The sequence below is a fragment of the Rana temporaria genome, chromosome 4 (genome assembly GCF_905171775.1).
Source record: "Rana temporaria chromosome 4, aRanTem1.1, whole genome shotgun sequence".
Taxonomy (NCBI): domain Eukaryota; kingdom Metazoa; phylum Chordata; class Amphibia; order Anura; family Ranidae; genus Rana; species Rana temporaria.
Window position 1 is genome coordinate 99,875,694 of NC_053492.1, and position 26,516 is coordinate 99,902,209.

At 43.0% G+C, this 26,516-nt stretch overlaps 1 protein-coding gene across 1 annotated transcript; it reads left to right on the forward strand.

The window, feature by feature from the left end:
• TMEM18 (transmembrane protein 18) lies at positions 1-21,716 on the forward strand. The gene is made up of 5 exons (XM_040348670.1): positions 1-145; positions 5,143-5,263; positions 9,866-9,920; positions 13,289-13,382; positions 21,170-21,716. The coding sequence occupies exons 1-5, from the start codon at positions 104-106 to the stop codon at positions 21,263-21,265; spliced, it is 408 nt and encodes a 135-aa protein (XP_040204604.1). The 5' UTR covers positions 1-103; the 3' UTR covers positions 21,266-21,716.
• The last annotated feature ends 4,800 nt before the right edge of the window (positions 21,717-26,516 follow it).

A 26,516-nucleotide genomic window follows, 5' to 3' on the forward strand; every position in this document is an offset into this window, starting at 1 on the left:
CCTGCTGCAGTCCCAAACTAAGTGACAGGTGGAAGGCGGGGCGGTGGGAGGAGTCTGCTTTGTATCATCCTCTGTCAGAGTGGCGTTTCCTGAGCCGGGTGACATGGAAGGAGAGTCCGGACTGTGGTCGCTGTTCCAGCGTGCAGTAAGTGTACATTGGGGGAATGATTGTATGGTGTGATGGCCGATCACTTCCTATGGTGACAGTGATATGTGTACAGTGAGCCTGTCACCCGGGATAGTAATACAGATGATATGATAGGGTGGCTCTATTGAGCTGCATAGATCAGCACAGGACAATGGCAGTCTATGTGCCCTGTTCACACCATAGCGCCCCCTGGAGTCTTATTGTGTCGTGTAAGGGCTTATTCACATAGACATACGCTGACAATACATGTGCATGCATTTTTATGAAGGGTTGCTTTGCATTGATGTGTTTTGTGACATGAGCAAGTCTCATGAAAACCTATGACCCTCGTAGTGAGTGCCTTTTATCCAGTGGGACACGGTGTGAGCGAGCCATTATCCACGTAACACAGATGTGCGTCAGCAAACACCCACTATACATACACAATAAGGATGAGCTCCGGCGTGTTCGCATAGAACACGTGCAGAGCCCGCCAGGAAGTGAGCACGGCGCTGTGCTAATCACAGCCAGGGAGACATTGTCCCGATGCTCGGCTGCAGGGATCGTGCAATGTCTCCCTGGCTGTTATTAGCGCAGCCAGCGCCGTGCACACTTCCTGGCGGGCTCTGCATGTGTTCTATGCGAACACGCTGGAGCTCATCCTTAATACACAATATCGCCAAAATTATTGTCCCAAAGGCACGGATGAGCGAGTTTGGGGAGGATGAAATTGACTGGCATGCACAGAGCCCTGACCTCAACAGAACACCTTGGGGATGAGTTAGAGTGGAGACCGTGAGCCAGATCTTCTTGTCCAACATCAGTGCCTGACCTCACAAATGCGCTTCTGGAAGAATGGTCAAACATTCCCATAGACACACTCCTAAACAGGGCCGGTGTAAGGATTTTTGCCAACTCAGGCAAAGGTGCATTTTGCCGCCCCTCCCCCCCCGGCACGCACGCACGCGCACACACACACCATACATCATATATGTGCCATATGTATGTTTTTTTATGAAAGGAAATAGATTGTGGTTGCTAATGAGTTCTTCTAAACGTAGGGCAGTAAAATCTTAGATACTGTCACCTTGCCCACATAGGGCAAATTGACAGTATCCGTCACCAGCATCCATAAATGCAGTCCTTTACCAGAACCCATGAATGCGGCCTTACCCGCACCCATGAATGCCTTCTTACCCGCACCCATAAATGCGGCCTTACCCGCACCCATAAATGCAGAGGAATCTTGCGGTGTATGGGCACAGCACTGGGCAGAAAGGCAGAGTGGAACGGAAGTTCAGAGACAGTGACTGCACGCAGTGGTACACATACAGGTCACACTCACTGGCAGTGGCACTGTGATGATCGGGGACACGCAGCAGTGCAGGGGATGTTTCCTCGTAATGGATGCAGTCCTCTGCCAATGCTGCGCCAGTGCCTCTGACACTGTACAGGGGGAGTAGGATCACCAGCGGCCCTGTCTGCTTAGCACACACGCACAATCGCCTCTTTCACACTGGGGCGGTGGGGGCACTATTCAGTGCCGCTAGCGGGGTGCTTTTAACCTCCGCTAGCGGCCGAGAAAGGGTTTAAAAACACACCTGCAAAGCGCTGCTTTGATTTCAATGGGCAGGGGCGCTTTAGGATTTTTTTACTGTCCTGCCAGCGCACCGCTCCAGTGTGAAAGCACATGGGCTTTCACACTGGAGTGAATGGATCCACTCTTTCAGGGCGCTTTGCAGCCGCTATTTTTAGCGTTAAAACGCATGCAAAGTGCCTCAGTGTGAAAGGGGTCTTAGGCTGCTTTCACACTGAGGAGCTTTGCAGGTGCTGCAGCGCTACAAAATAGCGCCTGCAAAGTGCCCTGAAAGAGCCTCTTTTCTCACTCCAATGCGAAAGCCCGAGAGCTTTCACACTGGTCAGCGCTAAATTGCAGCGTGAAACGCGTCGGCCATTCTGTACTCGTTGTTTGCAGTGTCTGCATGTACTTTTTACAATAAAAGACCAACTTTATTTTAAGTCATTTTGGAGTGCGGCTGTCCAGAGTTTTTTTCGTCTATGTGCTACAATCAGCATTGCCGGCACCCTGGTGGTTCAACGACCCTTGATGATCCACGAGGCTCACCTGGAGCGGTGAAAGAATTGTCAGCTTTCACACTGAAGCAGTGCGCTGGCAGGGTGCTCAAAAAAAGTCCTGCTAGACGCATTTTTGAGGCCCTGTAAGAACGGTGTACACACTGCTTCTAAAGCGCCCCTGCCCATTGAAATCAATGGGCAGCGCCACTGAACTGCCAGCAAAGCGTCTCTGCTGCGGGGCTTTGTGGCCCGTTTTAACCCTTTTGGGCCTCTAGCAGTGTGCTGGCAGGACGCTCAAAAAAGTATTTGAGGCACCCCGCTAGTGGCCGAATAGCGCCGCAAAAACAACAGTAAAGTGCTGCTAAAATATAGTACTTGCTCAATATGGATTAAATAAATGAGAATTATGAATAGCCATAGATATCATAAATAAAATGATTTGTGCAACAGCAGGTACTACTTGCACAAATCACTTTCATTATGACATCTATGTCTATGCAGAATTCAAATTTATTTAATCCATATTGAGCAAGCACTATTTGGCTGCTTGGCACTGGCAGTTGGAACCTGGCTCTGGCTGGCACACGTCATACAACAACATTAAAAAACATGAATGATGATACGGACGGTACCTGGTCCTGGCCTCACCTGCTGCTGCAGTGTGCTGCTGCCTGGGCCTGGATTTGGGGTTCCCCTAATTTCAAGTCTCCTCCACAGAAATCACCTCACTTGATGGGTGACGTCACTCACGGCTCACCGACCTGCTCTGGGAAAAGATGAAGTCACGCAGAAGAGGGTAGGCGGAGCTTTAGGCGGAGCCTACGCTAGCTAGTCAGTGGAATGATGCTGGTCTCACTTTTCAAGCAGCATGGGGGGCGCCTGTCACACTCGGCTCCTCCATGCTGTGCTGCAGACTGCTGAGCTCATTTTTTTTTGCAGGTGCCGTGCCGCCGCTGGGGATATAGTGCGGGAGGCGGGCGCAGCGCAGCCGTAGGAGGACAAGGTTTAACTAGCAGGGAGCTTTTTTTTTGTGCCCCCTCCCATAGCGCTACATGGTACATCCCATGTCTCAGGCTGCCAATGCCATACCGTGGTCCGTGGACGATCATACACACTGTTCTGTTCTGGCGGCGGTGTTGACTCGGCGGTGGTCAATTTTCCGCCCTGTTCCCAGGGTTGGCGCTGGCGCTGTAAGGCAAGTGCCCATCTTGCCTTGCACTAGCACCGGCCCTGCTCCTAAACCTTGTGGACAGCCTTCCCAGAAGAGCTGAAGCTGTTATAACTGCAAAGGATGGGCCAACTTAATATTGAACCCTACAGATTAAGACTGGGATGCCATTAAAGTTCATGTGTGTGTAAAGGCAGGCGTCCCAATACTTGTGGCAATATATGTGTCCATGGGCAGGGTAGGTGTCTCTGCTGAGAGCGTGCTGTTAAAAGTAGTGATCAGGAGTTGGCAGGACCAAACGATCCCCGCATCCAATTCTAAATAGCAGGAGATTTCGACCGGCTCTCCATGGGGCCGGTTCACATATCTCCGCAGCAGGTCCGGTGCGTTTTGTCTGTCTTTTGGTCTGTTTTTAGGTGCAAATTTAGCCCAAAATTCGGGCTGAAATCGCACCTAAAACGGTGAACCAGCACGCACCAGACCCCTACTGGGTACCATATGCGGCTCATACAGATCCGTTTATGATGCATTTCTAATGTGTTTTTGACACGTTCATGTGCGTTTTTTCTTTTTTTTTTCTATTTTCCTGTTTTGATCTTATTTCTATTTTTTTTCCACTGTACTTGGGTCTGGCACATATTTGAGTTCCAGTGCTTTTTGGTGCAATTTACTGCGTTCCAATGCAGGAAAAATGCAACATGTTCTACTTTTTGGGGTTTTTTTTTCCGTCTGGAACTGACCTCACTGGTGTGAACTGCCATTGGAAACCATATAACCTACTTTCCATGCGTTTTTGATCCAGAAAAAAACGCACTGCACTGGACTGCACGTTGTGTGAACTGGCCCCAAAGTGATACTAAAGCCTTGTTTGTTATTAAAAAAAAAAAAAGTTATACTTACCTGTTCTAATGTAGTGCGAAACATGTCGGCTGTCCCCATTTTGTGGCTGTGTATGCCTACTTTTATTGAATAAAGACAACTTTCCGAAGTTCATCTGGAGTGCGGCTGTCCATTTTCTCCCGAATCTTCTTCATTTACCTGCTCTGTGTAGTGTTTTTTTTCACAGAGCAGCCCTGATCCTTCTCTTCTTTTTGGGTCCCCTGCCAGTGCTCCTCCCTCTCGAGTAGTGCCCCCAGAGAATGCCACTTGCCCTGGGGGCACCCATGTATGACCACTCGGAAAGCTGCTGCTTTATGCGTCCATAAGACACATAGAGCTACAGCTCGCCCTGCCCTCTCTTCATTGGCTGTGATTGACAGCAGTGGGAGCCAATAAGGAGGGAGAGTCTCCCACACAACTGAGGCTATTGTGTACAATCGCTGGATCGGAGGGGGCTCAGGTAAGGATTGGAGAGGCTGGGGAGGGGGAGGTGGGGGGGGTGTTGCACACAGAAGGTTCTTTTACTTTTATGCATAGACTGCATGAAGGTAAAACCTTCAGCCTTTAGAACTGCGTGATTACCTGTAAACGTTAGGCCCTGGATGCAAACTGTCAGCAGGACAAGAAGTCGGGGTACATTTTTATATTCTAAACTAAACACACACTTTAAAATATTCTTCTTCTAATAAACAATATTGATCTAAAGGATGAATCTCTACACTCTTGGACAAGCACAGTGTAATGAGGATTGCTCAGCCTGGTTACATTTGAGAATGGAGGAGGAGGAGGAGGGGGAGGAGGAGGGGGATGTGGGCGGGTAATACTGATCGAGGAATATATAAATGATTATTCTAATGTTTTATTAAACTGTTCTTCTGTGTTTTGTTTTCAGCCTGTCGATTGGACAGAACCATTGGTGATTGGACTATTGGTGTTCCATGTGCTCTGCTTTGTAATAACGATATTCTCCTTCAAATTCTACAAATTCCAGATTGTACACTTTCTGATAATGGGTAAGGAATGGCGTTTTCTGTGTCTTTTACCCCTTTACAAATACCTGACACATATGTGCAGTGGCAAAACGGTGGGCTTTACCACCTTCCTGCCCAGCCTATAGCAGAATAATGGCCAGGCAGTGGCTCTACCGTTCTGCGTAGGACCTTGTGACACCCTTTGATAAAGCGCCACACAGTGGCAGGATCTGTCACTGGTTGTGTCCACTGGATACAGCCAATGACTGATCAGTGTACCAGCTCACTTCCGGTACCATGTGACTAGGGGTGCAACTATCGATTATTTTCATAATCGATTAGTTGGCCGATTATTGTTTCGATTAATCGACTAATCGGATAATCTTAAAAAAAAAAAAAAAAAAGTGTGGTGTACAATTTAGTTAATATGTAAATAAAAAAAGGCAATTTATTCTTACATATATCCATATGCAGTGGTAAATATAAATAACCAACTACAGTAATTGTAATGCTTTCTATTACCTCCACTTTCTCTGGGTCCAGATGCTGATCTTCCTTGCACAGTCTAATGTGATTTTTTTTTTTTTTTTTTTTTTTTTAACAAACTTGTTTATACTTACCTGCTCTGTGTAATGGTTTTGCACAGAGCAGCCCATATCCTCCACTTCTGGGGTCCCTCACTGATGCTTCTGGCTATTCCTGTCTTCAGAGTGCCTCAATAGCAAGCTGCAAAGTATAGGATAAAGCGTCCGCTATAGCAAGATTTAAAAAAAAAAAAAAAAAAAACACACACACACCTTCTGCCTTTAGAACCACTTACTTCCTGCCCAGGACTACATGTCCCACGAGGTATTGCTCCTCACACTTGCACATTCACAAATTCTCAGGTACTTAGTGACATGTAGGGATGGTGTACTGAGCTGTATGTGTGCTGCACTGTATTTCCTGATATGTAAACAAATAATGCATTCTATATGCAGGCCAACTAATCAACTGGCCGATTAATCGATTATGAAAATAGTTGACAACTATTTTCATAATCGATTAGTTTTCGATTAATCGATTAGTTGTTTCAGCCCTACATGTGACCAATCGCAGCGGGTCACATGACAGTTGTAAACAATGGATCTCCTCCTTTTATGCCATCCTTTGTGTACAATTGTGTTGCTAGCTGTGATTGGTCAGTGTGATCGCATGGTACAGACAGGGCCAATTACAACCTACCTGTACTATGTGATTAGCTTTGACCAATTGCAATAAAACAAAATGAATGAGTCAGTAAAATTATTCACTAAAATGTTATTCACTGCTATAAGCAATCATAATGTGTTAAAGGGGGAAAAAAATCTTGATCCCTTCCACAGAGTAGTACAATGTGGTAAAAGTGCCCTGTTATGAAGTGGTTATTAAATTGGTAGTTGGTAATTCACCTGCACAACTTTGCACCATATAAACCTTTATAAAACTACTATATATATATATATATATATATATATATATATATATATATATATATATATATATATATATATATATATATATATATATATATATATCTATATATCTCTATATATCTATCTATCGCGTATAAGCTGAGATTTTCAGCCCTTTTTTTGGGGGGGGCTGAAAATGCCCCCTCGACTTATACTCGAGTCAGTTTACCTAAAAATTGAGAGGCTGCAGGTGTCCATCGTTTAAAACTCGCAATCTCCTCCTGGTCCCTTCCGTTATAGGCGGAACTGTGTCTGCTAAGAAACGCCCATCACGAACAATCTCTCATCCTCACCCATCCCAGCAGACACTGTATTCAGTGTTCCGCCAATCACGGATGCCTTTTCATCCTCGGACAAGGGGACGTCCATGATTGGTGGAACACTGAACACAGTGTCTGCTGGGAAACTGAGTCTGAGAATAAGAGAACGTCCATGATGGGCGTTTCTTAGCAGACACAGTTCTGCCTATCACGGAAGGGACCAGGAGGAGACCGCGAGTTTTAAACAATGAAAGGACGCCCACAGCCTGTCAATTTCAGGTACACTGACAATGAGCACAGTGAGGTTGCAATGGGCACAGTGAGGAGTGCAAATGGGCATTGTTAACCCTCCTTTTCCGCTTACAGTGGCTGCTGCATTCTCACCCTCGGCTTATACTCGAGTCAATACGTTTTCCCATTTTATTTTATTTTTTGTGGTAAAATTGGGTACCTCGGCTTATACTCGGGTTGGCTTATACGGTACTTGGGAGTTGTTGGTTTTAAAAGTATTTTAACGTGCAGTTTAGGAATTCTTGCCCACTGTTTCTTTCAAGGACGTCACTGGCGCCTGCGCATTTGTGTGCCGTCAATCCATGCATTTACGTGCCGTGCCTCTATTTGCAATCCTGCAGGATTGTTGACCATTTATTATGCGGAGCGAAGTCACCGTGCTAACTTTACAGGAAAACGAGGCTTGGCTCACTTGTATATCACATTCTTATAGTGATGTACTAGAAAGTGCAGATGTAGAAGAAATTGGGAGGGAGTGGCAAAGAGGGCCCCCGGGCATCAGCCAGAACAGAGAAATAAATACATAGGCTGCACATATGGTAAGAAGGCTTCTCTGATGCTCCAGAGCAAGGGTCTCCAAACTGTGGCCCTCCAGTTGTTCAGGAACTACAATTCCCGCGGCCGCGGGACCCGATCGCCGCCGGTGTCCCGCGATCGGTCACAGGTGCTGAAGAACGGGGAGAGCTGTGTGTAAACACACCTTCCCTGTTCTTCACAGTGGCAATGTCATTGATCGTCTGTTCCTTGATATAGGGAAGGACGATCAATGACGTCACACGTCCAGCCCCGCCCCCCTACAGTTAGAAACACATATGAGGTCACACTTAACCCCTACAGTGCCCCCTAGTGGTTAACTCCTAAACTGCAATTGTCATTTTCACAGTAAACGGTGCATTTTTATAGCACTTTTTGCTGTGAAAATGACAATAGTCCCAAAAAATTTGTCAAAATTGTCCGATGTGTCCGCCATAATGTCGCAGTCACGAAAAAAAACGCTGATCGCCGCCATTAGTAGTAAAAAAAAAAATTCATAAAAAAAAGTCCTAAAACTATCCCCTATTTTGTAAACGCTATAAATTTTGCGCAAACCAATCGTTAAACGCTTATTGCGATATTTTTGTTAAAAAAAAAAAAGGTAGAAGAATACGTATCGGTAAACTGAGGGGGGGGAAAAAATGTATATTTTTATTTTTTTGGGGGGATATTTATTATAGCAAATGGTAAAGTATTGCAATTTTTTTTTTTTCAAAATTGTTGCTCTATTTTTGTTTATAGCACAAAAAATAAAAACCGCAGAGGTGATCAAAAGAAAGCTCTATTTGTGGGGAAAAAAGGACGCCAATTTTGTTTGGGAGCCACTTCACACGACCGCGCAATTGTCAGTTAAAGCGACGCAGTGCCGAATCGCAAAAAGGGGCAAGGTCCTTTACCTGCATAATGGTCCGGGTCTTAAGTGGTTAAAGTGTGTTTGTAGAGGCTAAAGGTTTTTTGACTTAATGCATTCTTACAAAAAACACACAAACTCCTGCGCACAAGTGGGATCCTTGATAATTAGTCAGATGTCTACAGTTCTCCTTAGATGCCAAAAAAAACGTAGTAACAGAGGCCTTGCTGCCCTTCATGGATGGGGGAATCCTGATAGAAGACAAAAAGGGAGAAAGAAAGGCGCACCAGCCTCGTGTACTACCGTTTGGCAAATTTTAATGGAATAATAGAATAATGAAAACTACTCACAAACAAAGAATGATAAAAGGCTTGTCAAACGATAATTGAAATACCCCTCAAACCACACTCCAGAATGTAGGGGGGGGTGGCGAGGTGCATGCATTCTTAACCTTCTGTGCCAAAGGATCCCCCCCAACCCACCTTATACTAACCTGAGCCCAATCGCGATCCAGCACTGTGCACCAGACCTGCAGCTCTCTCCCTTCTCACTGGGAAGATTGATATTCACTGGCTTCCGCTGCTGTCAATCCAATTCTGTAACAAGGGGGTGGCGCTGAGCCACCCCGTGTATGTCTGTAGACACACAGAGCAGCTCAGGAGTGAACCTGCGTGAGTGCCTTCACAGTAGTAAGCAGCTTGCAATGGAGCACTTGCTGAAGAGGTGGAGCCAGGAGTGCCAGTGGGGGACCCCAAAGAGGAGGACCAAGGCTGCTCTATGCAAAACTATTGCACAGAGCAGGTAAGTATAACATGTTTATTTTACTTAAAAAAAAAAAAAAAAAAAATGTAAGCTTTAGCATCACTTTAAGGCTCCTTTCACATAGACGGACCGATCAAGTCTGCCTGTCAGTTTTTCAGGCAGACCCAATCAGACCATCTATTGCGCTTTATGATGCAGAACATCTGCTGACACCTGATCCGCTAAAAACAGTTATGGGTGGTACCATACAGAACAGCGGGTGTCCATGTCTGCTCTTCTGCACAGACCTATCATCCACCTGCTCAGCAGAGATCGGAAGACAGATCAGACATATGGTAATCCAATGAAATAATTGTGCCCAGAGTTTATCTTTAGGTTTGCTGCAATTTGCATATAAGAAATATATATTTGCTGCATAATGTATTGATGAGGTCTCCTTCATGTTATTTTGCAGTTGCCTTGGTGAGCAGTTCTGAATATATTAATGAATTTGCTGCTCTGAACTTGTAGTAAGTAAAACTTCTTCTTGATTTAAAAATGTTATAAAAAAAAATAAAAATTTACATGTGGACCTAACGTCTGCAATACAGTGCCTTGAAAAAGTATTCATTGTGTCATGTTACAGCCAAAAACGTAAATGTATTTTATATGATAGACCAGGGGTCTCCAAACTGCGGCCCGGGGGCCGGATGCGGCCCTTTGCTTGCTTTTATCCGGCCCTTGGGGCACTATTTCATCCACTGATACCAACAATGTGGCGTAATTTCTCTTACTGACACTAACAAGGGGGCACAGTTTCTCTCAATTATACCAACCATGGGGCATAATTTCTCCTACTGACACCAACACTGGGGCCCAATGACACCAACGATAGGACACAAATCCTTATAATGACACAAAAAATGGGGCACAATTCCTTACAATGACACCAATGATAGAGGACAATTCCTCTCAATGACGCCAACAATGGGACAAAGTTTCCCTCAATGACACCAACAATGGGGCCAATGACACCAACAATGGGACACAAATCCTTAAAAATTACACTAAAAATGGGGCACAATTCCTTTCAATTACACCAATGATAGGGGACAATTCCTCTTAATGACACCAACAATGGGGTACAGTTTCTCTCAATGGGGAAAAATGACATCAGTGATGACACCAACAATAGGACCCAATGACGGGGCACAATTACGCCTACTGAAACAAACAATGGGGTGTTAATTTTTCCCACTGACGTCGGGACCTTTTCAACTTCCACTGACCACTGTCCGGCCCTCGTTAAGTCTGAAGGACTGTAAACTGGCCCTTTACTTAGAAAGTTTGGAGACCCCTGTGATAGACCAACACAAAGTGGCACATAATTGTAAAAGGAAAATGAGGACTTTTTTTTTTTTTTTTACAAATATCTGAAAAGTGTGGCATGCATTTGTCACGTGGAAAAAATACTGCGCATACCATATACAAATAAAATAAAATTATAAGCTGCGACTCAAAAATGTTATACAACATACACAATACATAAAGGAAAAAAGGAGTTGTGCTACAATTAGGTGTACTGTGCCAAATAAAGTGAACACATAAAGTAAATATACACAGCGTCGGTGATGAATGGAATGACACCAATGTGAGTGCCAAAAGCATAAACACAATAAGGGGTGGATAAAAAAGTCCAAGGCTAGTAGAAGTTATAATAGTATTGCCCAGTGTGAAGTTGATCCACAGACGGTACAGCAACAGTGACGACAAAGCACCTCCACCACGATCAAACACTGAACCTTACCAGAGGGTTAGATCTCTGAGAGATCAAAGACGGCAAATTAGCACTTACGGAGATCCACAAAGCTTTTTCCCTTCGTTTTTTTTCCGTAAGTGTTATTTAGGGCTGCCTTTACAAAGTGTAAAGTTAGTATACCATGTAAAAATAGACCCTTCTTTCCCGCGTCGCTGTCAAATATTTTTTACTTTTTTTTTTTTTTTCCGCCGCAACTCCTTTTTTTTTTTTACACCCGTCGCGATTCTCAAAACTCGGCGCAACGTAAACCCGCGCAAAGCACGTCGGGAAAATAGCGTCGGGAGCATGCGCAGTACGTCCGGCGTGGGAGTGCACCTAATTTAAATGGGACTCGCCCCATTAGATTGGGCACGCCTTGCGCCGTACGGATTTAAGTTACACAGCTGCAAATTTCTAGGTAAGTGCTTTGTGGATCGGGCACTTGGGTAGAAATTTTGCGGCAGTGTAACTTAAATAGGAACATTTAAGTTGAGCCCGCTGGCTGTGGATCTGGCCCAAGGTTTTTCCACAAATAAAAGCTGATTATTGTAAGTACCTGTGCCAGTGGTAAATGGTCTGTCTCGTCCCTATAACTTCAAGAGAGCTTGTTTTTTTGGAAAAACAGACTTGGTGGCTGGATCACCAGATGAAAACAGAAGAAAGCCTAAACAAAAAAGGAATGCAGCCATAATATTAAGAATTGGTGATCTGCAATAGAATAAATGTTTGCTTTTGGGTTTAAATGCTTTGAGTTACGCTTTGAGAATAAACTGGATGTGTAGGAATAGACATACGTTTTAGCTCTGGTTCACATTGACTGTGGGAATGAAATCGTATGCGTTCAGCAGGGCAGTATTCCAACATAACGACCCCAAACACACCTCCAAGATGACCTTTGCCTTGCTAGAGGCTGAGGGTAAGACCCCTTTCACACTGAGGAGTTTTTCAGGCGGTACAGCCCTAAAAATAGCGCTGCTATACCGACTGAAATACTCCTGCACTGCATACTCAATGTGAAAGCCCGAGGGCTTTCACACTGAGGTGATGCGCTGGCGGGAGAGAAAAAAATCTCCTGCCAGCAGCATCTTTGGAGCGGTGAGAGGAGCGGCGTGTATACTGCTCCTTCACCGCTCCTTCCCATTTAAAACCATGGGAAACCGCGGGGCGCATTGCGGGCGGTATTAACCCTTTATCGGCTGCTAGCGGGGGTTAATACCGCACCGCTAGCAGCCGAATCCCGCGGCAATTCCGACGGTATAGCGCCGGTATTTTTAGCGGTGCTATACCGTGCCTCCCGCCCCAGTGTGAAAGGGGCCTAAAGGTGATGAACTGGCCAAGCATATCTCCAGACTTAAACCCTATTGAGCATCTGTGGGGCATCCTCAAACAGAAGATGGAGGAGCGCAGGGTCTCTAACCTCCACCGGCTCTGTGATGATGTGTTGTCATGGAAGAGTGAAAGAGTACTCCAGTGGCAACCTGTTAAGTTCTGGTGAACTCCATGCCCAAGAGGGTTAAGTCAGTGCTGTAAAATAATGGTGGCTACACAAAATATTGATACTTTGGGCCCAATATGGACATTTTCAGTTAGGGGTGTACTCACTTTTGTTGCCAGCAAAGTATTGGCTTCAGATACAATTTAGGGCAGTTTTACACCCGTATTCATGCATTGTTGCGTGCTTTACTGCAACGTGTGCCAACACATAAGTTGGTGCAATGCCAGTGCTTTTCATTCTAAATGGCACCCACATGCATCCTACTAATGCACTGTTTTTCATGCATTATGGCATCGCACCGCAACTCACCTGTCAGAAAGAAGCACTGAGTTGCCATTCAGAATGAATGCCAATGCAGTATAGGCAAAGCATGTAAAGTTTATTGCGTTGTGACAAAGCATGCGTTATCCTAACGCCATCATATAACGAGCCCATAAGGTTCTGTTGTAAATATTTAATAACCAGCATATGCAGTTTTGTATTCCAGCGAACACTTCTGGTAATGAACCTGGATTATATGTTTGTTTTATTAGAAATGTTGTATGTTGCCTTAAAATATTGTTTTCTCCGTATTCATGGTTGTATTTTTGTTTTCTATCATCTAGTAAGTATTCAAAGCAACAGTACTTCGATTCTTCTGGGATGTTCATTTCATTGGCTTTTTCCGCTCCATTGTTGTGCAATACTATAATAATTGTGGTGAGTAGAGCTTCAGTTCTTAAATCATTTCTATTGATTTCACAGCCTAATGATTTTATACAATGGGACATTTCACTTTACGTAGAGTGCTGAGTAAACCAATGTGAGGAGACTGGGGTCCAAATGCTGCTGACAGTTTGAAAATATTCAGTGGGTGATTCTGTCCATCGTAGTCCACATTTTAGCTGAAATGGTGGCTTTGCACAAACTAAATCTGAACTGGAAAGCTCGGCTCCCAGCTGTAATAGGTAAATGAACCACTTCCTGCCCAGTCTATTGTCAAATGATGGCTGGGTAGGACATTCGTCGTTCATATGACGTCTTCCTCCAACGATCCGGCGCGATGTGTCCACCAGTCACAATCGATGACTGATCAGAGTACTGACCCGCTGCTAGTACCGTGCGATCAGTGTGACCATTCACAGCACATCACGTGACAATGGCATGAATGGAAGCCATCCATTGTTTACAATCTATTGTATACAATTGTGTTGCTAGCTGTGATTGGTCACAGTAATCACTGTGACCAATCGCAGCCCATCTGTACCATGTGATTTTTCTGTGGCCATTCACAGCTAATCGCAACAAAACACACTAAATTTATCTGTTTCATTCAGTAAAAATGGTTGCTTATACCAGTGAAATTCGTTGGTATAAGCAATCGTAATGTGTGGGAGTTAAAAAACAAAAATAAATAGTTCAGTGTCACTATAGCCCTGTACACACGATCGGTTCGTTTTTTTATCCATTGGTGAAAAAAAATAGAACCTGTTTTAAATTTTTCTTATGGTTAAAAAAAATGATCGTCTGTGGGAAAATGCATGCTCAGAATCAAGTCGACGCATGCTCTGAAGCATTGAACTTCATTTTTCTCAGCAGGTCGTTGTGTTTTACGTCACCGCGTAGGACACGATCGGATTTTTAACCGGTGGTGTGTAGGCAAGACTGATAAATTCATAGGATTAGATTTCATCAGATATTCGATCGTGTGTACGAGGCTTAACACTGTATTGCTCTGGGCAGTGTATTAACCAGCATCGCTGCCTTGCTAACTGACAATTGTGCAGTCGTGCAAAATTGTACCCAAACAAAATTGATTTTTATTTTTATTTTTATTTTTTTTAACAAATACAGCCTTCTTTGGGTGGTATTTGATCGCCTCTGCAGGTTTTTATTTTTTTTGTGCAAAAAAAATGAAATTTTTTGAAAAAACAACAACATTTATTCATCAGTTTAGGCCAATAATGTTCATCTAAAAAGAAAAAAAAAATGTATTTATTTTTTTAAATACAATCACCATCTCTGACCGCCACACCCATAATGAGAACCCTGTACTGCACTGAAGCCCGAAAAACATCAGGCGAGTACAGATATCCCCCAAATTACCCCTTTTTGGAAATTAGATAGTCCAAGGTATATCGTGGTGTGTGTTTTTTTTTTTTTTTTTTCTTCGTTTTCCAAAAGCTTGTGAAAAAATACAACTTAAAAAAACTGGCCATCCCTTTTACGATATACCTTGGACTGCCTAATTTCCAAAAAGGGGGTAATTTGGGGGATATTTGTGCTCGCCTGACGTTTTTCGGGCTTCAAGATATTTGTATTCTGCTACTTATTTTTGGTATAAAAAAAAATCGCAATAAGTGTATATTGATTGGTTTGCGCAAAAAGTTATAGTGTCTACAAAATAGGTGCAATATTTATGGCATTTTTATTATTTTGTTTTTACTATTAATGACCGTGATCAGTTTTTTTTTTTTTTCCCCGCCTCAATGACTGCGACATTGAGGCGGCCAATTGACATTATGCAGCGATTGGAGCTAAAAATGGTCACCGATCACTGTATAAATGACACTGTCAGGGAAGGGATTAACACTAGGGGGCGATCATGGGGTTAAGTGTGTCCTAGGAAGGTGTTTCTGTGGGGGCAGTGAACTGAGAGGGAATAGAGAGAAATCTCTGTTCCCGATTACTAGGAACAGCAGATCTCTCTCTACTTCCCTGAAAGAACAGGTATCTGTCTGTTTACATTGACAGATTCTGTCTCTGAGAGCCACGCGCATCAGCTCCTACGTCAAGCGGCAGGCATGCATGCTGTTTGCTGAAGCCATTTAAAGGGTCGCTGTACAGCTACGACGATTCGCCCAGGAGAGCCAACCTGTTGCCATATTTAATTTTCAGCCTTTTTTTTTTTTTCATTTATTTAGCAAAAAAATTCAGTGGTGATTAAATGCCACCAAAAGAACACTCTATTTGTGTGAAAATGTTATATGGATGCAGTGTTGCATAAACGCAGTTGTCATACAAAGTGAGACCGTGCTGAAAATTGGCCTGGGAAGGAAGGGGGTGAAAGTGTCCTGTACTGAAGTGATTAAAAAAAAAAAGTATATATTGCTGTGCCAAAGGTTTAGGCATGCTTAGAGAAATGGTGTAAACTAAGAATGCTTTCTAAAATATGTGATTTATTATTATTTATTTTTTATCGGTTTATAAACTGCAAAGTAAGTGCATAGAAGAAAAATCTAAATCAAATCAATATTTGGTGTGACTACCGTTTTGGCTTCCATCTAGCATCAATTCTTACACTTGCACAAAGTCAGGGATTTTGTAGGATTAGAGTCAGGTATATGGTAACTAAATATACCACGCAGGTGCTAATGATCATCAATTTCATATGTAGGTTGAAACACAATCATTAACAAACAAATGGCTGTGTAGGAGGCTTAAAACTGGGTGAGGAACTCTTCTACTAATGTGCAGTTGTGGAAGACCGTTTTATGTCGCAGGTCATAAACCATAGCAAGACACAAGGTAGATATACTGCATTAACCAGTTCTCATCCAGGCAAAGCTTTCAAAGCGGATTATGGTTTCAAGATGTGCTGTTCAAGCTCTTTTGAAGAAGCACAAAGAAACAAACAATGATGAGGACCATAGACTTGGTTGTCTGATGAGGAAAATTAATGCAGCAGGTGAAAGACCCATCATGCTTGCTTCCCTTCAACATCGGAATCGGCCATTAGCACAGAACTGTCAGAAAGCAGTGGGACCCAGGTACGCCCATCTACTGTCTGGAGAAGTTTGTCCAGAAGTCTTCATGGAAGTCTAGGATTACACCTTCTAGGTCTAGGGCACCTTCACCCCCCTTCCTTCCCCAGACCAATTTTCAGCTTCCAGAGTTGTCGCACTTTGACTGCACGGTCATGCAAAACTGTACCCATGTGAATTTTAATTATTTTAAATTTTTTGCTAAACAAAGGACTGAAAATGTTAGAAACAAAAGAAATGTTTTATTTATTTATTCCGTTTATAAAATGTTGTAAACCTGTTTTCTTCTTCACTGATGGGCACTGCTAATGAGGCACATATGGGCACTGACAGGCATCCTTGTGGGCACCAATGTGCTGATTATCACACCACTGATCGGCTCTCCTCCTACTCGCACCTTGTCAGCGTGAATGGAGAAAAAGCAATAACCGGCACTTCCTGGTTATGACGTGATCAGCTGCAATTGGACACAGCTGATCACATGGTAAAGAGCCTATGTCATAGGCTCTTTACCGAGATCGGAGATGTGTGTCAGAGTGACTGATCACCATGGACCCCCACAGCAAGAAAGGTATGTTTTTATTTTATTTTATTTTTTTGTTTTTTTTCTTCTTCTTTTACAAAAGAGGCTTGGACTAAACACTTTAGCACTATATGCCTAAAACTGACGTCTATACATTTTTGTTTGTTTTTGCAAAGTGTCTGATGCATTTTAGGGTTATTTTGTGATTTTATAAAAGCTAAGATTAAAATGGAGCATTTGTCCTTGCCGTCCAGCAGACATGTTGTACACTAACTTGTCCAGTGTATAAGTGTTTATATACCCTGAGTAAGACAAAAAGGAAAGAACGCACACCCCATAGTGTAGCATGCATAAAAAGGATTTAATAATCAAAATAAATGTCTAGACTCACAAACAACTGAGGGGCATAGAGTCTTGACAGTTGGTTTGGTGAGATTATAAAGGTTACCGGGGGGTGGGCAGTCCAGAGGATACTGTGTCGCTCTCTCGGGAGGAAGGTGGAGCTGCTATCCCGAGACAGGAGTGTGTAAATTACAATCCAACATAGATATAAAATAGTCTGTATGTACAAACCTTCCTCCACATTGAAAAATTAACATAATGTATATTTTTGTATAAACATGTTATAACCGATATCCTATGAAGAAAAGGGGGGGGGGGGGGAATATATTGGGTTGGTGACATGTCTAAACAGGAAAATACCAAAGGAGTGTTTTTAATAAAATTATTGGTTTATATAGAATGTATTCACATCAAAGATCATTTGTGTGAGCCTAGATAATTGTGTATTGTAAATATGCAAAGATGATTGATTAAAATTAATAGCCACATACAAATGAGCAGCAAACGTGATCTTGTAAATACATCTATCCAAAGTAGACCATGTAACAAACCAACACATATTCATATTTTCACTGATCACATGATGAAGGCCGTCGCCATTCAATAAATGGCTTCTACACCTGCTCCGCTACTTTATGTAGTGTACTGTATCACCTGCTCTTGTGGTATGAAATATATGGGATGAACTTTAAGATCACTTTGGGCCTGCTTTGGTGGGCACAGTATAAGTGTGGAGAAATGCTTGCCTACATTCATTATCTTTAGGCATTGTTTGTTGCATCATGACGAAAACCCAGATTGACGAAGAGTCCATGTCATTGACTCCATTTCTGCCTCTGTCTGAAGGCGGACGTTTTAAATACTTGTATGCCAGAGAGACATATTGTATTTTCAAACTACATACCAAGTCTTCCAATGGTCTTGACAAGGAACTTGATAAAACCATTCTGTAGTCCTCACACTGGGAGCAGTTCCTGGGAGCACATTCTGTGAATGGCCAATAACAATCTCTTGTCCGATTGGCTAGTTCCTTTATCCCAACAATACTGTTTTTTTTTTCACCACTGATATTGACCACTTTATAGATTGTTGCAGATATACACGCACATGGTTTTAAATGTGTGTATGTACACTTTTTTTTTTTTTTTATGTGTTATAGTTCCATTTTTTTTTAAAAACATATACCGTATATCTGTTCTTCATGATTTCCAGTCCATACAACATCACTAGTAATGAGAGAGAGAGAGAGAGAGAGAGAGAGAGAGACTTGTAAAGCGCAACACATGCGAACTGAATCGCCTCTGGGCGCTGTATCCATTTCATGGGTAAGGAACCCCTTGACCTCAGAAGAGATGGGTTTTAATCTTTCTCCTGAAGGCCAAGTGGTCCGACTCCAGTCGGATGGTGGTTGGTAGTGCATTCCACAGGCGAGGTCCCTGGACTGCAAATCTTCGATCTCCTTTGGACTTGTATCTGGCCTTGGGTATCTGGAGGAGGTTTTGATTGGTGGATCGCAGAATGCGATTTGGGGTTATGGGCTTTTATTTTTTCGCATAGATATTGGGGGGCGTTTCCTTGAATACACTTATGTATTAGGCAGAGTGCCTTGAAAGTGATTCTGTCTTTTACTGGCAACCAATGAAGGGATCTCAGTGAAGGTGAGATTGATTCCCATGGTTTTTTCCCAGTCACTAGTCGAGCGGCCATATTTTGAACGACTTGCAGACGAGTGATTTGGTATTTGGGGAGTCCTAGATAGCGGGTATTTGCGTAGTCGAGTCTGGAATTGATGATTGTTCCCACCACGACTGCAATGTCCTCTTTCGGGATAAAGGGTGCGAGTCTGCGTAGTAGGCGCAGCAGATGGTGGGATCCGCTGACTACTGACCCTATTTGTGCATCCACTGTCATGTAGGTATCGAAAAGGACTCAGACTTTTGACTTTGGTGCTAGGGGTGATAGTTTTACCCAGAATGGGTGGGGGAGTCCATGTTGACGCGGGGTGATTTTTCCGGTTATCGTGAAACAGGAGAAGTTCTGTTTTCGAACCATTGAGTTTAAGCTAACTGTTTGTCATCATGCAGGTTAGGTTCACATTACACAATCCTGTTTTTACCATGTATCCATTTTGTTAGCTATGTTTTTAATTTAGTAGGAAGTATGTTTTTAATTTGTTGAATGTGTTTTTGGTTTGTTAAATTGTCTATTTTTGATGTATTTACTCAGTCACACATTCCTTCCATGCTGCTCTCATGCATGGAGAGATCTTTTACACTTTATTTATATGTGGCTATTTATTTTATGCATTCATCTTTACACATTTACAATACACAATGTAAACCGGTCCTTAAGGCTCACACACATGATCTTTTGATGTGAATAAAGTCCATGTAAACAATTTTAAAGGATAAGGATAAAAATTAATGCACTTTTTTTTTTTGCAGGTAAAAGTGCATTTATATTTTTTTGTGGTAGGAGCCTGTAAAGTATTGCACCAGTGATCAGCAGATCGCTGATGCCATGCAGGTCTCATGTACACTGTCAGTGTATCTGCTTGCCTGTATGGGTACGCCGATACTCCCTGACTGGAAGACTCAATGAAGTATCACAGCACTGCACCCTGGTAGTTCATTGAGTTCATTGAGAACTACAAGCCCACAGCCGCTAATGATGTCAGGGCTTGTAGTTCATTCAGGCACACAGAGCTTTGTGTCTAAATGATGCGGCCGTGTTGGTGGAGCTCAGCGCAGCCACGCTATTTTCAAACCGTAACAGCTAGTATGAGGAACTTTTCCCCATACTGCTACCACAGGGAACGGGACAGCTGCTGCAACACTGGTAACATGTTATACGTTCCACCCTAAAAATCTAGTGGAACATGTTCCCAAAGGTGAACTTATCCCTTTTAAATACACATTTTTGGTATTGCCAGGTCTTTTTAGACATTTCACAAACTCCCTAATTACATATTTTATTTCTTTATATGATATCAATTTTATACAAATGTCAATTTTTCATTGTGGATGACGTTTGTACATACTATTTTTTATATCTATGTTTTGATTGTTAATTTACACAATCCTGTCTCTGGGATAGCAGCTTTAGCAAAGCTCTGCACTTTTTCCCTATGTCTGTCCACCTTCCTCCCTGGGAGAGCTGCACAGACTCCTCTGGGGTCCCGGGGTAACCCTTTTATTTTCTGTGGGTAGCCCAGTCTCTTACAGGTTGATAGAGAAGCAAGATCCCTTCAAAACATGGTTATTGGAGTACACAGTGGTTACAGCAGGTTCTAGACTCCAGTCCTTGCAGTGGCTCCATCCATCCCTGTCGGCAGTGTCCTTCAACATCAACCCACTTGTTCCCAGGCCAGTGGCCAAGATGGGGCTCTAGGATTACTCGCGCCTTTATACCTCTCAGTTGTTTGTAAGTGCAACCATTGATTTTGATTATTAAATCCTTTTTATACATGCTACACTATGGGGTGTGCACTGTTCTCTCTCCACTGGGCTACCCGCTTATTGATATTTTATTACACCTAATTTGTGTTAATTATTTTGTATTGTGTGTATGGATTTACCCATGCTCTACATGCACATTGCACCTTTTTAGCCTAATTTCAGGAGTTTTTGTTTCTTTGTTCACACTCTCAAAACCCCAATTGGGCGTTGATTATTGTTCTGCCAGTGGAGTTTCTCACTGGGCTCATTGAAGCTTAATTATTAACAGAAGACGCTCTCCTGGGGGTGAGCGCAGTATGTTACACGTTTTTTCTTGTGTTACTATTTATCATGTTTATATACCTTGATACCATTGAAGCGTAAATATCTGCACCCATTCATTATTGGGTTGATAATTTGTTCTTACTTTATTTATAACAGGTCCATTGGGTTTATAAAACTTTGTGTGTGATGACAGAACTTAAAACTTTGCAGAAAAAGAGGAAAAGTGCCAGGGAGAAAAAGAAGGAAAACTGAACTTGGTGAACTTTCCACTTTGGACTTTGAACATTAAAGCATGTAAGATGACGCTTTTAGTCCTGGAAATGGGTACAGAGAACCAAACGCCAAGACAATTGTAAATCCTGGACTACCTATGCGTGAGCAGTGTTCAAAAATATCCACAACCGTAGACATTATTGTCTGCTACAAATTAAGCTGATTGGATAAAGTAGGAAGTGTCAACATCAGTGCTGGTTGGTTCTTTCTCCCATAGGCTGGAAACTATAGCAACCAATTAGAAATCAGACTTGGAATGGTCAGGCTACGAAAGGCTGATCTGTGCTTAGTTGCAGTAAGTTACTACATGTCATCCATCTTTGTACCGTCTGGGTCTAGAGCCATTTGTCTGTCCCTGTACAGATGTAAGCACTGGCATGTGTAGAAAGAGCCATACTGTTGCTCCATCTCTCAGCTAGTCATTGATTTTGACATACTGACTGCATGAAACGCCGGTTATTCCCTAGGCGCATAAGCACAACCATCTGGGTCTGTGCCCATGTGAATAATTGATAAATGAACACTTATCTGTAAATTTTTATGGCAGAGCTACTTTAGATGTCCAAAATCTTGACCATTGGAAGCAAGTGAGAATCATTACCCGGGAGGTAATTTTCTTAAATCGGGACTCCAGGTCTTTTTAAAGTCGAACTTCAGGATATATGTATGTATGTGTAATTTTATATATACTTTTTTTTTTTTTTTTTTATCCCTTTCATGACTTGTCTTCATTACATTTTACAAATAAAGTTTTTTTTTTTAAAAGAAAAAAAGCCTTTTGGAGTTTGTTAACTATATATTTGCAGAAAACGAAATGCCAATAGCAGATCTGCACTTCCAATTGCCCTCCATCGCTTACCGGAGCCGTTGGTAACGGTGGAGGCGATCAGCGTCTGTTCCTTTGTGTGACATGGGGACGAGTGACGGGAAGATGGGCCCCCAACCGTCTCCATATCATTGCAGGGTGGAATCGACGTCAAAATGTCACTTCTGTCCAATGCTCTTAAAGGGCCTTTTTATTTATTAAATATAAAAAAATATTGCATTTTTGTGTAAATATGCCTGCCTGCCTTTACAACTCTTTTAATGCTGGATGACCATTTTATGGATGCAATCTGATTGAATTAAGATCTTCTTGCGTATCGTGTCACTTCCTAAGCCAAATATTTTTGGGGAGGTGAGATCATTTTTTTTTCTTTGAGGTGTAGCTGCTATGCTCGCCTCTTACCTCCTGCCCAAACACAGAAGCCTTTGTATTATGTGAGCTCACTCACAAATTGCAAAGGCTTCTGTGAATGGGCAGCAGAGGAAAGAAGTGAGCATAGCTGCTCTGTGTGCCTCTTTTTCCTCTCACAGCCCTGAGTGTCAGTGTTTGCTCCATATAAAACTGTTGGATACGGCCGGCCGGCTAACACAGTTCGTTCACTCCGGGACTCTGTATGTGAGTGAAAAACTTATATAGCGCAACACATGCAAACTGAATCGCCTCTGGGCGCTGTAACCATTCCGTGGGTAAAACCCCTTAACCTCAGAAGAGATGGGTTTTAATCTTTCTCCTGAAGGCCAAGTGGTCCACCTCCAGACCAAGCTATGGCCTTGCGAATGTATTGTGCTTTATGGTTTCTGAGCAGAAAAAGGATTATCTGTCAACAGGGCTTGGTAGTACGTAGGAATGGTCATTGGTTTCCACAGCAATGACATTAGTATGGTCTCTTTGCTTTAAGAAACCAGGTTATTTTTTATTTGTGACACGTGGAAAAGTGGACTTTTTTTATCACTTAGTATCACCTGAAGGATACAACCACAAAAGTGGCGGATTTGTAGCATTTACAGAACATTCTACAGCAAATCTCACTTGAAATGACTCACAGTTACAATTGCCAGCACCCGGCTATTAACCACTTAAGCCCCGGACCAATATGCAGCTAAAGGACCAAAGGTGTTTTTACAATTTGGCACTGGGCTGCTTTAACTGGTAATTGCGCGGTCATGCAATGTTGTACAGAAACAAAATTGGCATCCTTTTTTCCCCACAAATAGAGCTTTCTTTTGATGGTATTTGATTGCCTCTGCGATTTTTCTTTTTTGCAATATAAACGGAAAAAGACCGTAAATTTTGAAAAAAATAGATTTTTCTTATAACAAAGTAAAAAATATTGAATAAACTAAATTTTAGTCAAACATTTAGGCCAAAATGTCTTCAGCCACATGTCTTTAGTAAAAAAAATCGCAATAAGCGTATATTTATTGGTTTTCGCAAAAGTTATAGCGTCTACAAACTAGGGTACATTTTCTGGAATTTTCACAGTTTTTAACTAGGGCGGTGATCAAGGTGTTAAACCTTTATTGGGGGGTAAGGAGCTGCCCTAACACTTTTTTCTGTCTCAAATGACACTAAATGCAGTGATCAGAAAATAAATGACAGGGGGCTGGGGGGGGGGGGGTTGACTGGGGGGGGTTGTGTGCCTATGTGTGACTGTGTCAGTGTACTGTTAAGTGCAACTCACAGTTCTGATGTCTTCTCTCTCCTCAACGTCAGTCGAAAAGACCGCCACGAGGAGAGATGACATCACTTCCCCCTGCCTGTGTTTACACTTACACAGGCAGGGCGGGCAGAGGCGGCAGATGATTCGCTGGGAGCGATCGCGAGGGGGTGGCTAGAAACGAATAGCCCCCCTCATCCCGGATTGCTCCCAGACGATTACCGACCGCCGCATGTACCGGGGGGGTCCCGATCGGACCCCCATCTAGGCAGGGACGTACCGGCATGTCCATCTGCCTGAACGTGCCATTCTGCCGACGTATATTTACATGTGGCGGTCGTTAAGTGGTTAAAAAATAAAGAAAATAACTTTGTGGGGCCCCCCAAAATCCATACCAGACCCTTAGCCAAGCATGCATCCTGGCAGGTCAGGAAAAGGGGGGTGAGCAAGTGCCCCCCCTCCTGAACCATACCAGGCCACTTGGCCTCAACATGGGGGGGGGGGGGCGGAGTGGGTGCTTTGGGGCAGAGGGGGGGCTCTACGCCCCCACCACAAAGCACCTTGTCCCCGTGTTGATGGGGACAATGGCCTCTTCACTACAACCTTGGGCTGTAGTTGTTGGGGTCTGCAGGTGGGGGGCTTATCAGAATCTGGAAGCCCCCTTTGACAACGGGGCCCCCATATCCTGCCCGCCCCCTATGTGAATGGGTATTGGGTACATTGTACCTGTACCCATTTACCAAAAAAGTGTCAAAAGGTAAGAAAAACAGACAGTTTTTGACAAATCCTTTATTAAAAAAGAAAAAGGGGGGAAAAAAAGTGTCCCTCAATGTAAATCCACTGTCAATCACGCCCGACGGAACCGTGACTTCAGAAGGGGGATGCTACAGGGTGACGTAAGGGCTGTCAAAGTGCAGGGCAAGCAGTCGGTGGGAGGCTCCCCAGAAGGCGGAAGCGGTTTTGTTTGTTTTTTATTTGATTTTTCTGATCCGTCAGGCATCATGATTGACTGTGGATTTAATAAAAGATTTTTATTAAATCTTCTGTTTTTGACACTTTTTTTGGTGAATGCGTACGTGTACAATGTAAAAATATAAATTTTGGTGTAGCATGTTCTGTATATGCTACAAATGCATCACTTTACAGGCACATTAGGAAGGGCCCCCAGGCACCATATGTAAAATAAGTTTTCATTATCATTGTTACACTTTAAGCATAATTAAAATCACTGCTCCTGAAAAAACAATATATTTTTTGATACATAACCCCCAGGGCAGTACCCAGACCCCATACCCCTGTTATGGCCAATTACTTGCATATAAGCCTGCAAAATGGGCACTTTTGATTTTTCTTGTTCTGCTCCCATGGACTTCAATGGGGTTCGCTGTTCGTTAGAACATTTTCCCCTTTTCAGGAGTTCTGCTGCGAACCAAATAGGAGGGTATTTGGCCCATCCCTGCTCCCTACCCATTCACAAAAACAAAATTATATAAATGCACACACGCTCACAGTTTTTGACAAATCCTTTAATAATCCTAATAAAAATAAAAAAAGCGCCAAAGTGTATATGTGGCATCAATCACATTGTCCAGTGATATAGATCCATGTCCGACATGAAGCCAAACACCTGCTGACCTACCACAATAAAAAAAAAAAAAAAAAATACTTACACATGACTACTTGTTGAATGACAGTTATGATCCTCACCACTAAAATGTAAACAAAGGGATGGGGTTTCCCAGGTCACGTCATTGACCATATATGGACATGACCATCCTTGGTCAATGACTAATAAGGCCATGTCCACATTTGGTCATAAACATCACTCTGGAGAATCCACCCATTTTTATACGAGCTCCACTAGAGCTACCATTCAGCCGAGAGGGGTGCCTGAAAAGAAGGGTGTGTATTGGTCATTATGATTACCATGAATCTCCATCACTGAGCAATGTGATTTAAAATAGAAAATATAAAACAGTTAGTTAAACTTTCATTTTTTGTGAAAGAGTAGGGGCACTATGTATCCTTTGTTCATTCACATGCCAGGCTGGTATCTGGGAGCTTCCTTGTAAATAAATGAGGCGTGGGGGAGAAGCCCTTGCCCACTCCCCCCCCCCCCCCTTCCGGCAATGCGTCCCCCTATGTTGATTGATTTAATGGATTTGTAATGCGCCAAATACTGACCCGTCAGGGAAGCGTCTAAGCGCAGAAGACATACCTGTAAATAGATAAATCAAGTCAGGGAAAGAAAATAGAAGGAAAAGAAAAAAGGAGAGCACAAAAAAGCAAACTACCAAGGAACAACAGGGAAAACTAACGTGACTCTGCCTGCTTTTCCCTCAAAAAAACAAGTTTTTATCCTTTTACGAAAGGCCATGTTGAGGGCATGTGGTTTAGTATGGTTAAGGAATGGGCTGCACACTTTTCCCACCTCCCCCTTTCCTTGCCTATCAGGCTGTATGCCCCCCCTCGCATTCTCGGATAAGGGTGTGGGTGGGGGCAGTTGGTTGGTACCTAAGGCACACAGAGACCAAGTAAAGCGGCACTGTTTTTATTTTGTTAACTAGAACAAACAAATGGCACATGGAGAGCAGTGGCAAGGTGCTCGCCTAACAGTTCTAAACAATATGGCATTGGTGTTTTGATAACACAGGGGACTCCGGTATAACAGTTCTAAGCAATGTTGGCAGGACTTCTAGACCGCCTGCCTTTGTTTTACGTCGCTACTTTGAAGAGGAGTATTGTTG

Coding starts and splice junctions, on each gene's coding strand:
- TMEM18 (XM_040348670.1), top strand. CDS start 104: ATGGAAGGAGAGTCCGGACTGTGGTCGCTGTTCCAGCGTGCA. Junction 5,264..9,865: donor TGTACACTTTCTGATAATGG/GTAAGGAATGGC, acceptor GTTATTTTGCAG/TTGCCTTGGTGAGCAGTTCT. Junction 9,921..13,288: donor TTTGCTGCTCTGAACTTGTA/GTAAGTAAAACT, acceptor TCTATCATCTAG/TAAGTATTCAAAGCAACAGT.